This window comes from Oryctolagus cuniculus, chromosome 15 (genome assembly GCF_051225735.1).
Source record: "Oryctolagus cuniculus isolate XC-2025 breed Fujian yellow rabbit chromosome 15, ASM5122573v1, whole genome shotgun sequence".
Taxonomy (NCBI): domain Eukaryota; kingdom Metazoa; phylum Chordata; class Mammalia; order Lagomorpha; family Leporidae; genus Oryctolagus; species Oryctolagus cuniculus.
Genome location: NC_142881.1, coordinates 27,392,460 through 27,405,687, shown reverse-complemented (window position 1 = coordinate 27,405,687; position 13,228 = coordinate 27,392,460). Strand labels below are relative to the sequence as shown.

General features: G+C 57.6%; 2 protein-coding genes across 7 annotated transcripts; one reads left to right on the top strand and one right to left on the bottom strand.

Moving 5' to 3' along the window:
- Positions 1 to 370: 370 nt before the first annotated feature.
- FBXL15 (F-box and leucine rich repeat protein 15) lies at positions 371 to 3,701 on the top strand. 2 transcript variants are annotated; one of them, XM_008270409.5, is made up of 5 exons: positions 371 to 389; positions 1,656 to 1,782; positions 1,949 to 2,102; positions 2,395 to 2,900; positions 3,368 to 3,701. In XM_008270409.5, the coding sequence occupies exons 2-5, from the start codon at positions 1,742 to 1,744 to the stop codon at positions 3,555 to 3,557; spliced, it is 891 nt and encodes a 296-aa protein (XP_008268631.1). In that variant the 5' UTR covers positions 371 to 389; positions 1,656 to 1,741; the 3' UTR covers positions 3,558 to 3,701. The 2 variants fall into 2 exon arrangements, with proteins under 2 accessions (XP_008268631.1, XP_051679517.1); XM_051823557.3 differs by lacking the exon at positions 371 to 389 and having other exon boundaries at positions 1,443 to 1,782.
- A 113-nt stretch (positions 3,702 to 3,814) lies between these two features.
- On the bottom strand, positions 3,815 to 12,861 carry CUEDC2 (CUE domain containing 2). Of its 5 annotated transcripts, none has more exons than XM_002718579.6 (9): positions 12,736 to 12,861; positions 5,670 to 5,756; positions 5,219 to 5,362; positions 5,063 to 5,124; positions 4,849 to 4,976; positions 4,582 to 4,764; positions 4,378 to 4,439; positions 4,233 to 4,293; positions 3,815 to 4,149 (listed from the first exon to the last, which is right to left on the bottom strand). In XM_002718579.6, exons 2-9 carry the CDS (start codon positions 5,741 to 5,743, stop codon positions 4,003 to 4,005), a joined length of 861 nt encoding a protein of 286 aa, XP_002718625.3. In that variant the 5' UTR covers positions 5,744 to 5,756; positions 12,736 to 12,861; the 3' UTR covers positions 3,815 to 4,002. The 5 variants fall into 5 exon arrangements, with proteins under 5 accessions (XP_002718625.3, XP_069913423.2, XP_008268634.3 ...); XM_070057322.2 differs by having other exon boundaries at positions 5,670 to 5,753; XM_008270412.5 differs by having other exon boundaries at positions 12,797 to 12,861.
- Between the last annotated feature and the right edge of the window lie 367 nt (positions 12,862 to 13,228).

Genomic DNA, 13,228 nt, shown 5'->3' with positions numbered 1-13,228 from the left:
CGGACTCCGCGTGGTGCTGAAGGGGACAGCGCCAGATTTGTCGCACTGCGCAGGCGCTCAAACGCGAACAAAGCGGTGGGGGGGGGGCAGGGGAGGAGGCGCGTGGCCAGAGGCGATGCGCGTTCACGTAGTTCTATCTTTACAGAGGTCAGTCCTCCCAGCGACTCCGCCGAGGAAGAAGCGCCGGCAAGCCCCTCACCCAGTCCGACCCTCTTCTGGGCCTGCCTGCCGCTGGCTTCTCCCTTCTCCCTGTATGCGAGGCAGCGTGGAAGGAATTCTGGGGGAACCTGAATGTCTGGGTTCTCTACTCCCGACCGGCCTGATCCTGGACAACAGATCCTCTCCAGTCCCTTCGGTTTCCCTGAATATTTTTAACTGACATAACGATTGTACGTATATATGGGGTACACTGTGATATTCCAATACATGTATAGAACGCGCAGTGATAATCAGCATAGCAGGGTAACTGGCATATCCATCACCTCAAACACTGCTGGAACATTCACAATCCTGACTACTTTGAAATATACAATTCATCGTTGTCATAGTAACATGGCTGCCCTACTATGCTATGGAACACTAGAAGTTATTCCTGCTATCCTGGACCCAGTAACGACCCTGCCTCCATGACTTCCCCGTGTTTAAAATGGAATGACAGCACAGACCTGCCCACCTTGCCGAGGTGCCCGAGTGATGCGGAAAGGAAAGGGAAGCAATTTTCGTTACAAAGGGGCTGCGGAAGTGGTTGCACCACAGGAGTGCGCGGCCTTCGGAGATGGCGGTGGCCCTCGCCTCCTTCACATGCCCCCACACCCACGCGGGGAATGGTGGGGAGAAAGCACTATCCCCAGCGTTGCCCAGAGCAGACCCTGAAGTAGGACCTGGGACCTGGTAAAAGGACAGTCCACAGGCTGGGTCCAGAGCTCCGGGCGTCACCGTCCCAGCGGGGGTCCAGCCCGACTCTGCAGCTAAACTCAGGGCCGGCAGAGGAGCCGTACCCCTGCCCATTCTGCCTAGGATCCTAGATCGCGGGAGAAGAAAGGGACTGTAGATGTAACAGGCGATGCTTCCTGGCATCCCTTACGTCTGTGTCCCTCGGGGTGAACCCCGCGCCACGCTGTCCCGGCGTGGCAGGGCTGGCAGCCTTTGTACTTCACAGTGAACCAGGAACGGGAGGTTGGAACAAGTCGGCTGGATGAAGGGAGAGAAACCCTAGCTTCGCCCCATCCATTCGTGCTTTCAGCGTTTTTTACTTACTGAGTACCTACTACGTGCCACACGTAAGGGTCCGGCATGTCACAGGCACTCAACAAGTACCACCGAGTCCCTCCCGGTGGTTCAGTCGCTAAACGCGACCCCAGGGTAGGAAAGGCCGGCCACCTGGGAGCCCTGGCTCCGCCCCTTCTGCGACTGGCCTTGCCAACTCCTCCCATCACCATTTCACTCCGAGGCGTCTACTTGCTCAAGACGGAGACAGAAACAGGGTTCTGGCGCCCGCCGCGCTCTCCAGCTTCGGGCCTTAAGCCTTGCGGCGGAGAAGGCGAGGTCTAACGTTAAGCTAGTGTCTGTTCCGCCTTAGTTTCGGGGACCATCCGGAAAGCTTTGACAGGAGCCTCGGTGAGACGGCACTCGATTGAATCGGCCTGTCTCTACAGCCCAAGGAGGCGGGTTCGCCGCGGCGGCTCCAGGCCGGAGCGAGGCCGTACTGCGCACGCGCAGTAGACAGCCCACGGAGCCACCAATGGAGCGTTCCGGAGGGGAGCGAGAGCCCGGAGCCGTCAGGTACCGAGGACTGGAGGGGCCCAAAGAAGGAAGGGACACTCGGGGGAGGAGAGCTGAGCCAAGGCTGAGTGTGGGGGCGTCTTTGGGAGCCGGGGTGTGGGAGCACAGCGGAGGCAGACTCGCAGGTAACTGCGGCCTGGAAACACCAATTCTCCATTACGCGCAGGCTCCTGGACCTGCCCTGGGAAGATGTGTTGCTTCCCCACGTCCTGGACCGGGTCCCGCTGTGCCAGCTGCTCCGGCTGCAGCGCGTTAGCCGAGCCTTCCGGGCGCTAGTGCAGCTGCACCTGGCGGGGTTGCGCCGCTTCGACGCGGCTCAGGTGAGCTAACGGCTGGAGTCCCGCCCTCGCCGGGGTCCCGCCCCGCCCCGCCTCCCGCCGGCCGCCAGCCCCACTAGCTGCCCTTCCCGACCCCCTTGGGCCGCCAGTGCTGCCCGGCTGCGATCCAGGCCAGCAGGGAGTACTCCCGACGGCGAGTACTGGGTAGCGACTCTAGAGGAGCCTGGACTCTCCTGGGAGAGCAGGTGGCCAACCCGAGGGCAGGCGGCTGCCAGGAGGGGCAGCGTCCGTCCCTCCCCGACGGGCTGAAGTCGGAGTGCCTCCCCTCCCGCAGGTGGGTCCGCAGATCCCGCGGGCCGCACTGGCCCGGCTGCTGCGGGACGCCGAGGGGCTGCAGGAGCTGGCGCTGGCGCCGTGTCACGAATGGCTGTCGGACGAGGACCTGGTGCCGGTGCTGGCGCGGAATCCGCAGCTGCGGAGTGTGGCGCTGGCCAGCTGCGGACAGCTGAGTCGCCGCGCGCTGGGGGCGCTGGCCGAGGGCTGCCCTCGCCTGCAGCGACTGTCGCTCGCGCACTGTGACTGGGTGGACGGGCTAGCGCTGCGTGGCCTCGCCGACCGCTGCCCGGCCCTGGAGGAGTTGGACCTCACCGCCTGCCGTCAGCTCAAGGACGAAGCCATAGTGTACCTGGCGCAGAGGCGCGGCGCCGGCCTGCGCAGCCTCTCTCTGGCGGTAAACGCCAACGTAGGGGACGCCGCGGTCCAGGAGTTGGCTCGGAACTGCCCACAACTCGAGCACCTCGACCTCACTGGCTGCCTCCGCGTGGGAAGCGACAGCGTCAGGTGCCGGGGCCTCGGGGGGCGGTGAGGTGGGAGGAGGGCGATCGCTCGGGCTGTAGCTGTCACAGGGCCCAGCTGAGAGAGGGCTCTGCGTCTCCCTGCTAACCATGGCACCCTCATTCGGAACAGGAAAGGCCTCTGGATTGCCTAGGCCAGAGAGCCCGCAGCTTACAAACTTCTGCGCCAGAATTTACACACTAGGAGAGTTCACTTGGGAAGTCGGTTCCTGGCAGTCAGAGGCCTGGGCGGAGCTGAGGGACAGGAAGTCTCCGGCACCCTGGAGGCATAGAGGCAATTACCCCAGCCCAGGCCTCCTCTTTTGCATATGGAAGGGAAAAAAATGCCCCCCAGCTGGCCAGAGCTGGACTTGGGAGCTGGAGCCCACCCGAGGGCCCTGACCCTTGCCCCGCAGTGCGTGCCCGTGTGTGTGGTGGCCTTGTGCCCTTGGCCTCACCCCGCTCCTCCCTCAGGACCCTGGCAGAGTACTGCCCGGCGCTGCGCTCGCTGCGGGTGCGGCACTGCCACCACGTGGCCGAGTCCAGCCTGAGCCGCTTGCGGAAGCGCGGTGTGGACATCGACGTGGAGCCGCCGCTGCACCAGGCCCTGGTGCTGCTGCAGGACATGGCGGGCTTCGCACCCTTTGTCAACCTGCAGGTCTGACCCGCCTGCCACTGGAGCACAGCTGGACTGTGTGGCTGGGACCTGGCCCTGAGCTTAGGGAAACTGAACTTTGGGGCTCTCTGGCAAAGAGGCCAGGGCCCTGCCCTACCCTGGAGGTTCAAATAAAGAGCTTTTTATCCCCTCTTGCCTGGTGCTGCCCTGCTGGAGATAGGGAATGTGAAGTTGGGGGGAGGAGGGGAGGCGAGGGGCAAAGGGTCCCAACCCTGAGGCGGAAATGACCAGAACGCACTCACACCTTCCTTGGGCCACTTTTACTGTGCCCATGGAGGCAGCTCCAACAGTAGGTGAACACTACAGAGCAAGGAAGCTGAGAAAGGGCCGGGGCTGGGGTGGGAGTCAGGGAGGCCCCTGTGTGGGGAGGTAGGGCTCCTGCATCCCTCTGGGATCTAAGCCTGGAAGGCTTGTGCAGAGTCCAGCGAGTGCCTCAGTGGAAGCGGTACTTTCTGGCTGGCTTGAGGTTGATGTACGTGGCCTTCATCTCCTCGGCCTCAGGGTTCCGCACGTCTTTGAATCGCTCCCCTTTGGTGCTCACTACCTGGTTGTCAATGTATCGAATCAGCTTCTTGGGGGCCTACAGAGCAATCAGACAGTGAGTGGCAGAGGCAGGAGCCAGTCCCGCCTGCTCTACTTCCCCGGCAGCCCCAACCCTCTCACCTCCTTGGGAGCCATGGGCCGGTGAGTCTTCTGATCTTCTGCGCTATCCACCATCATGTACCTGCCAAAAACTGGCTGGGTGAACTCCTGCCACCCCGGGAGGACCATCCAGAGCCCAGCCCAGCCCAGCCCGGCCCAGACTCACTTCTGCAGGATGAAGGACTTCAACTCCTCCTTTTTGGGGCCTCTGAGACGCCTAGGCAGGTCCTGCAGGGAAGGGAGGCCTGGTCTGGGCCCAGTGGCAGCAGCAGGGGAGACAGATGGGAATAGGTAGGGCTGGGGGCTTCGCATCTGGGTGGAATACAGCTGCAGCTAGGTGGGCAGAGGTTGGGGACCTGGGCGAGGATACCTGGTTGGGGCCATCCCAGGCTCGAGGTCCCTCTTCTTTCCCTTCTACCAGCATCTGCACAGCTTCTTCCAGGTCACCCCGAGCTTTGGCCAGCACCCACTGGGCCTGCTCCACTGAACAGGTCGGGAACACCTCCAGGAGGACGTCCACTCCTGGCAGTAGCTCCTCCTCGGTGCCGGCTGCCTGTGGGCATGGATGTTGACAAGAAGCGGCACTCCCCCCTGCCCCACCTCCTAGGTCCCCCATCAGTGCCCTCCCCGATGGTACCTCCTTTTGGGTGTCCACAGCAGCTGCAGAAGACCTGGCCTCTTCTTTGAGCTTTTCAGGCCGCTGCAGGGGCTCTGGCTGTGTGGGCACCTGACCTTGGACACCAGAACTTTGTGGTTGCAGGTTCTCTTAAAGAGGCAGAAAGCATGAGATTTGGCAGGTGGTGGGGGTTGTGGTTCACTGAAGTGCTTGGACACAAGGGCCCTGGACTCACCTTTGTTCCTGGCATCACTCAGCTGCCCTGAGAGCTTCTGCATCATGTCCCCCACTGTGGCCCTGAAAGGACCAACAGAGTGGTGAGGGAACAACTCTGCCCATCCCCCATCACCAACCAGCTCCCCTCCTCCTCTCGGTCCCAGGCAGGCCCCACCTGGGGATGTGGGCAAAGCCGGACACGTAGGCTTCCATCATCTCAGTGAAGGCCTCCATATCGAAGTTCTCCTCTGATGGGCCCGAGGGGCCCAGGTCCTCCAGGACCCCGAGCACATAGGAGAAGATGACCTCATCCAAACCACTGCAGGGAGAGGAGAGGACAAGGCCTGGGTAGGACGAAGGACACTCCCCTACCTCCACCTTGCTGGAGACCGTGGCTCTTGGTGTCATTGGGCTCAGCCCTTGAGCTGGAATAACCCCCCTCACACACAGTCCTGAGTTGTGGTTTCCCACCTGTCTGGAAATGGTGACGGGATGGGCTGCGAGGTCTGGCCATCTCAGCAAATCAGATGGGCCCTCCCCAACCTTAGAAGCAGGCAGAGTGCATTCCAGTCCAGCCTCCCCCAGCCCTGGCCCCAGCGTGACCCTCCTGCAGGAGCTGTCTCTACCTGAGGTCGGCCTCTGGGAGGTGCGTCTGGACAAAGGCAAGGAGGGCCGCACTGACGATCCTCTCCAGCTCCATGCTCTCTCCTCTTCTGAGGGAACACAAGACAGACGGGCTTGCCAGGCTGCCTTCTGCCTGCCTCCGCCCACTGGGTCTGGGGGTAGCTGCCCTTCCCTCCAGGCTGGCTGTGGAGCCATCTGTTGATGTGGCCCTCCCAGCCCCCTCTCCTGTCCATCCTGCCACCTCCTCCAGCCTCTAACAGGGCAGGGCACTGTCTCTGAGAAGGCTTCCAGAGGGAGATCCCCCTCCCACCGTGCCTCAGCCCATTCCCCAGCAGCAGGCCCAGACTATCTGGCAAAAGGCCGAGGTCTCGGGGTCACATGCCTCCTGGCTGCGGAGGAATCCTATCATTGAGGAAGCCTTGGCTTCCAAGTCCAACCACAAGGGGCTCCATTGTCCAGCCCCACAAGGAGCAGGCCTAGGGACAAGCACAGCTCCTCCCCCACCCAGAACAGGCCGCCCACCCTCTCTGCACAAAGGGGCTTTTCTGGCTCTGGGACCTGGACAGAAAGGGAAGTCTTCCGTGGATTTGCTCTTCCTGCCCCATCCCTGCCCTTCCAGCAGCTTGGGATGTCCACAGGACTGTCCATGCTCCTTCCCAAGGCCCACGGCGCCCTGCAAGACCTGAGCCTTGCCCACCTCTCCAGCCTCACTGCTGCCTTCTACTCCCTCCAGTGCTCCCCACCAGCCTCTTTGCTGCTCCTCAAACCTGCCAAGTCTCTTCCCACCCATGTCCTCCACACATCCAGGGGCTCTTCTCACTTCCTGCCGGCTTGCCACTGCATTCCACCCACCCCAAGCTCATGAGCTCCTTCCCATCTGCGCACATCTCTCCAAACACACACCTCCTGGTGCATCAGCTGATACCACCACTCAGCTGCCAAACCTTGATTTCACCTGCAACACCCAATGTTGATCCTATTCCCTTAGTAATCTTCATTCTATCCACTTCTCTTCACCTCCAGTCTGGCTTCTCCAACATCACTACCAAAACCTCTCAACTTAAGGTCAACACCAGATAATTTTTCCAATTTTGGTCAAATTAGATTGACTATATGAACTTGCCAATTTTGGCAGATGTTCAATCCAGCAATTAAGACACTGGTTAGGATGCCCATATTCCATATATCAGAACACCTGGGTTTGGGTCCCAGCTCCTTGCTAATGTAGACCCTGGAAGACATCAGGTGCTGGCTCAAATAGTTGGGTTCCTGCTACCAATATGGGAGACCTGGATTGAGTTCTGGGGTCTGGCTTCAGCCTCTCCACCTGGCCATTGTGAGCACACATGGAGTGAACCAGTGGATGGGAGCTCTTGTCTGTCTCTCCCTGCCTCTCAAATAACTTAAAAAGGGTAGGGAGGGAAATTTTTTTTATGAGTTCATCTAATATTTGCCGTTTCAATAGCACCAACTTTTGTATTCAAGATAGCACATTCTCCTGGTTTCCTTCTATTTCTCTGGCCATTTCCTCCCTGGCTCCTTCTCCAGCCCCCTCCCCTCTGCCACCCTCTAAATGTTGGAGTTCCTCAAGCTCAAAGTCACTGCCCTTCTCACTCCACTCTTGCTCTCTTCCTCTGAAGATCTCATCTGGACCCCTCTCTCTAAGTAGCAACCCTATCCTCTGGCCAGTCTTCTGCTCTGAGCTACAAACGTGTACATCTACCTCCCTGACACTACCACATCCCAGACTGACATCTCCCCAAGTTTTACGTTCCTCCAGGGTCATCCTCAATAACTGCATGTCTAGGCACCAGCTGTTTCACAAGTCTGGAAAGTATCCTTGCCTTCCCTAATTCAATCTTAACATTCTCATTCAACACATCTACTGTCCCTCTCTGCCTCCTCTCTGCTCTGTCTCTTGCCTTCAGACCCTTCTCCCCACTATCATCTTTCCCCCAGCAACCTCTTCTCCTCACTACAGCCATGTGATCTTTACTACAATCATGTGTTCTCACCTCCGGCTCTTGACTCGTTTCCTGCTAATGCAGATGCTGCAAGGCGGGGAGGGGGCTAAGTAACTGCATTCCCGTCTCCCGTGCAGGACACATGGATTGAGTTCCTGGGTCCTGACTCTGGCCTTGGCCCAGCTCAGGCCAATCCAGGCATGTGGGGATGGGAGCTCTCTCTTTCAAATAAATACATTAAAAAAAAAAAAAAGGCATTTTTTTTCTGCTTAGTGCCTTCTTGCTACTCTTCAGATAAGTCAAAAATCTTCATAGACTTCAATTCAGGGCCTTAGGCTCATCATGCATCAATCCCTCCCCTGCACCCTTGCTTGCTTTCAGTCTGCCAGCACTCAAGCTCTTTCATGGCAAGGGCCTGTGCACGGTTCCCTCTGCCTGGGCACCATCCCCCATGACCTCTTCACTCACTCCTTCTTAACTCTTGGGTCTCAGTTTAAAATTCCCTGCCTCCAAGGACACTTCCCCTGAACCTCTAGAACTGGTTTGGTCCCTACCTCCTCCTCCTTCTTCTTCTTTTTTTTTTTTTTTTTTTTTTTTTAAGATTTATTTATTGATTGATGTGAAAGGCAAAGCAAAGAGAGTAGGTGAGGGAGAGAGATCTATCCAGTGGTTTGCTCCCCAAATGCCAGCAACAGCTGGGGCTGAGGAGCCAGGTATTCCATCTGGGTCTCCCACATGGGTGGCAAGAACCCAGACGCTTGAACCGTCATCCAATGCTGCCCAGGTGTGTCAGCAGGAAACTGGGTAGGAAGTGCAGAGTAGCCTGCAATCAAACTGGCACCCCGATATGGCAGGCAGGTATCCCATGCGGGGGCAACGCCTGCCCTGGCTCCCGTCACCTCACGTCCTCATTGCAGACCGCCCCTCTCTTTCCGTAGCCGCACCGTTCTCAGCTGTCAGTGTTTGGACAGTGTCCAGCGTTGCCTCAGTTATTTCATGAAGGCGGGGACTCCACACTTGGCTTCTTCACCAGTGCACACTTGGCATCTCATGAAGTGGGCGCTCGGTAAACAGCTGCTCCCCACTCCACAGAGAAATGGGGGCTTGGTGGCTTTAATGACTTGCCCAGAGTCACCTGGCTTGACTATGGCAGTCATGACTGACGTGCAGGTCATCTGGTTCATTGTCTATTCTAGGCGCTACTCTGCAGATGGCAGGTATCAAGACTTCCAAGTGGGTTGGACCAGGGATATCACCGATGGTCAGAGTCGCCTAGTCCCCTGAGTGGTAACACAGAATTGCTGTGGTAGTGCAGGGGTCAGTGCGGAAAGCACAGAGATGCTTGTCTCCTGCTTCCCACCCTGGCCCTGGGGAGCTGAGGGGGTGGGCCTCTAGCAGCTGCATGATGGGACCTTGTATGCCCAGCAACCTCTTCTGGGACAAAGGCTCATGGCTGCTGCACGAGAGCCCAGCTTCCAGGGAAGAAACGTCTCAGGATGTGTCTGAGGACTCTGGCTTTCTAACCAAGGTCTGGTGGTCAGGGAGCTGTGAGCCGGAGACTCAATTCCCCAAAGAAAAAGTCTTCCTCCCCGAGCTTTTGCTCTTGTCTCCTAAGGGAACAGCGTCCGTCCTTTCTTGGGTAAAGTTGCCCACTGCCCTCTTCATTCCTCCCCACAAGCCCCTGCCCTCCTCAGCACGTCCCTCTTGCTCAGGAGCTCCTCCTAAGATCTGTCCCTGAGCCGGGCCTGAACTAGGGTTTGGTTTACCAAATTGTTTTCCTGAGTCACAAGCCTGAACAACCAGCTTCCTCCAGTGTAGAGACATGATTTCCATTAGGCTTTTCAAATTCCAGATGTAACCTACAGAATCCACTGCTGCTTAGGGGGGATCACTGGTGAGTGCTGCCTATGAAATGTGGCTGTCACTCTGTCATTCGTCCTCCTTGCACCGCTCTGATGAAGGCAACAACGGCAGCATTTACTGACTGCTACCTGGCCTTGCCCGAATCACTGTCCATGCACAAGGGCACTTCAAAGAGCTCATGGAGGGGTGGGCTACCACTTGCAACACCCACATGCTATATTAGGGTGCCTGTTTTGAATCTGAGCTACACAACCTGTGTTTCAGTTTCCTGCTAATGCACCTGGGAAGGCAGCAGATGATGACCCAAGTACCTGGGCCCCTGCCACCCACATGGGAGACCCGGATGGAATTCTGGGCTCCTGGGTTTAGCCTGTCCCAGTCTGGGATGTTGTGCTCATTTGAGGAGTGAAAAGATGAAAGATCTCTCTCTCTCACACACACACTCTCTCTCTTTCTCTCTGTCACTCTGCTTTTCAGATATTTAATTAATTAATTATTTTTAAAAATTCATATAAGAGGCCGGCGCCGCGGCTCACTAGGCTAATCCTCCGCCTAGCGGCGCTGGCACACCGGGTTCTAGTCCCGGTCGGGGCGCCGGATTCTGTCCCGGTTGCCCCTCTTCCAGGCCAGCCCCCTGCTGTGGCCAGGGAGTGCAGTGGAGGATGGCCCAGGTGCTTGGGCCCTGCACCCCATGGGAGACCAGGAAAAGCACCTGGCTCCTGGCTCCTGCCATCGGATCAGCACGGTGCGCCGGCCACAGCGCGCCGGCCGCGGCGGCCATTGGAGGGTGAACCAACGGCAAAAGGAAGACCTTTCTCTCTGTCTCTCTCTCTCACTGTCCACTCTGCCTGTCAAAAAAAAAAAAAATTTCATATAAGAACAGGCTGTCCCATCAGGTTACCTGGGTTCAATACTGGGCTCTGGCCCAATTCTAGCTTCCTGCTAATGCAGACCCCTCATGGTTCAAGTAACTAAGTCATTGCCACCCACATGTGAGACCTGCATTGAATTCAGCTCCCAGCTTTTGGAGAGTGAACTAGCAGATAGGGATTCTCTCTCTCCCTCTCTGTTTCTTTCTGTCTCTCAAATTAAAAAAAAAAAAAAGTTCATGGAAAATGGAATAAAAATAGGCTTATTTTGGTGAAAAAAAGATGCTGAAATCCATGCATATGAGGGAGCCTTCAAACAGTTCATGGATAGGGGCTGCCACTGTGATGTAGCAGGTAAAGCCTCTGCCTGCAGTGCCACCATCTCATATGGGTGCCAGTTCAAGTCTTGGCTGCTCCACTTCCAATCCAGCTCTCTGCTATGGCCTGGGAAAGCAGTAGAAGATGGCCCAAGTCCTTGGGCCCCTGTACCCACATAGGAGACCGGGAAGAAGCTCCTGGCTCCTGGCTTTGGCATGGCTCCAGCCGTTGCAGCCAATTGGGGAGTAAACCAGCAGTAGATGGAAGACCTCTCTGCCTCTCCTTCTCTCTGTGTAACTCTGACTTTCAAGTAAATAAATAAATCTTTAAAAAAAAAAAAAGTTCATAGATAGGGTCTGGTGCTGTGGCACAGCAGGTTAAACCGCTGTCTGCAGCACTGACATCCCACATGGGCATGGGTTCAAGTCCCAGCTGTTCAACCATGGATCCAGCTCCCTGTTAATGCACCTTAGAAAGCAGCGGAGGATGGCCCAAGTGCTTGGGCTCCTGTATCTATGTGGGAGACCTGGATGAAGCTCCTGGCTCCTGGCTTTGGCCTAGCTATTGAGGCCATTTGGGGAGTGAACCAGCAGATGAAGTTTTCTCTGGCTTTCCGGAAACTCTCTGTAATTCTGACTTTCAAATAAATAATTAAAATCTTTAATTAAAAAAAAAAAAAGGCACAAACACCTGCAGCCCTGCGGGTCTCTCATTTAGAAAAAAAATGTTCATGGACAGGCCGGGTGCTGTGGCTCACTTGGCTAATCCTCTGCCTGCGGCACCAGCATCCCATATGGGCCCCGGGTTCTGTCCCGGTTGCTCCTCTTCCAGTCCAGCTCTCTGCTGTGGCCCAGGAAGGCAGTGGAGGATGGCCCAGGTGCTTGGGCCCTGCACCCGCATGGGAGACCAGGAGGAAGCACCTGGCTCCTGGCTTCGGATCAGCGCAGCACCAGCCGCAGCGGCCATTTGGGGAGTGAACCAATGGAAGGAAGACCTTTCTCTGTCTCTCTCACTGTCTGTAACTCTACCTGCCAAATAAATAAATCTTTAAAAAATTGTTCATGGATAGAAAAATAAACAAGGATTTCAAAAAATTTTTGCACCAAAATAAAATTTAAAATTCCATTTTCCACAAACGTTGTGGAGTACCCTTGTATTAATTTACTTAATCCTTACAATAAACCTAAAACATAGACACGAATATTATCCCTATCTTACCTGAAAGAAAACAGAAGCACTGAGAAGTTGAGTGACTTGCCTGAAGTCACAAAGCAAGTTAACTGCGGGTTCCCACTCTGCAGCCTGGCCGCAGAACCCGCGCCAGGCCGTCTCCATGACGCCAGCGAAGCGGCCCCAGCCTGATCCTCCTCTCCGGTCTGGCCTAATTCAGAATCTTCGCTCACACCACTCTCCCAGTGCAGAACATCTTCTGCCTCCCCAATCCCATTCTGTGGGGCTCCCTCTCTCGCTGCAGCCAAGCGCAACAAGCCCACACTCGCCGAGGACCAGGCCCGGGCCGGCGACCCCCTAGGCGTCGGCGGGCCGTGCTGCTCCCCGGGGCGGGCAGACGCTCCAGGCCGAGAGGCAGGAGCCGTCCTGAGGAACTCCGGCAGGCGGCAGGGGGTCTAGCAGGAGGTCGTCCCTGCTTCTCCCACCCCGGTGAAGCCCCGCTACGAAAGCCCCAGAGAATACCATTTCCCCTGACCCTGACAGGCAGCAAGGACACGGAGGGGAACAAGCGATCCTGACATCCAGTCAGGGGGGCACAGACGCGGGTGAGGGGTGGGGGAGCACAGGAAGTGGGGCCGCGACGATGGCCGACCCCTTGAAGCAAGAGCTCCCGAAACCCGCTAGCGGGGCATCCGAAAGAGTCCGGAATAGTGGACCCGAGGGCATGGGGATGCGGTTGCGGCCTGGGGGGGGGGGGGGGGGGACACGAAGAGGAAGGCCTGAGCAAAGTGGATGTGCCTTAATACAGGGCACGGCGAGCATCAGAGACGGGGGTCCGGCGAGCCCGGGGGGGGGTACCAGAGGGAAACACTCAGATCAGGTACCCTGAGTCAACGCTCTCCGCGACTCTCCAAGCCCCGGGCCAGGGACTGGAGGGGAAATCACCTGCTCCGTCGGGCGCCGCCGGCGACTTGTCCCGCGCGGTGCAGCTCTCATCCCCCAGCCCCACCAACGAGATCAAAGCCGGGGCCCAGAGCGGTCCCCTTCCAGAGACGCTTCGGCGGCCATTTTTGAGAAGGGCGGGTTGCCCACAACGGGGCGGGACTGCAGGCTCCATTCTCATCCATCCCCGGGCTTCGGATGGGCTCCCGTGGCGGCCATTTTTGTTGAGGGTAAGGAGGAGTTGGGCGTGGAGGTCCCCACCAATGGATGGGCTTGCGGTGGCTATGTCTTTGTGTGTCCCCGCCTGCTGCTGTCCTCCGCCAGGAGCCGGGCGTTTTCGACAGCATCTAGTCTTCGCCCCCAGGACCTCTGCCCGCCAATTCTGTAGCTTTCTTCCTCTCCCCTCCGTGTTTCTCCCGCCCCTTCACAGACGAC

Bases quoted from the DNA above. Each gene is read 5' to 3' on its own strand.
- FBXL15 (XM_008270409.5), top strand. From the start codon at position 1,742: ATGGAGCGTTCCGGAGGGGAGCGAGAGCCCGGAGCCGTCAG. The intron at 2,103-2,394 runs GTGAGCTAACGG...CCCCTCCCGCAG, and splicing joins GCCGCTTCGACGCGGCTCAG to GTGGGTCCGCAGATCCCGCG. The intron at 2,901-3,367 runs GTGCCGGGGCCT...CTCCTCCCTCAG, and splicing joins GTGGGAAGCGACAGCGTCAG to GACCCTGGCAGAGTACTGCC.
- CUEDC2 (XM_089314430.1), bottom strand. From the start codon at position 6,457: ATGGGTGGGAAGAGACTTGGCAG. The intron at 4,765-4,848 runs GTACCATCGGGG...CCATGCCCACAG, and splicing joins CTGTGGACACCCAAAAGGAG to GCAGCCGGCACCGAGGAGGA. The intron at 4,150-4,232 runs GTGAGAGGGTTG...ATTGCTCTGTAG, and splicing joins GGCCCATGGCTCCCAAGGAG to GCCCCCAAGAAGCTGATTCG.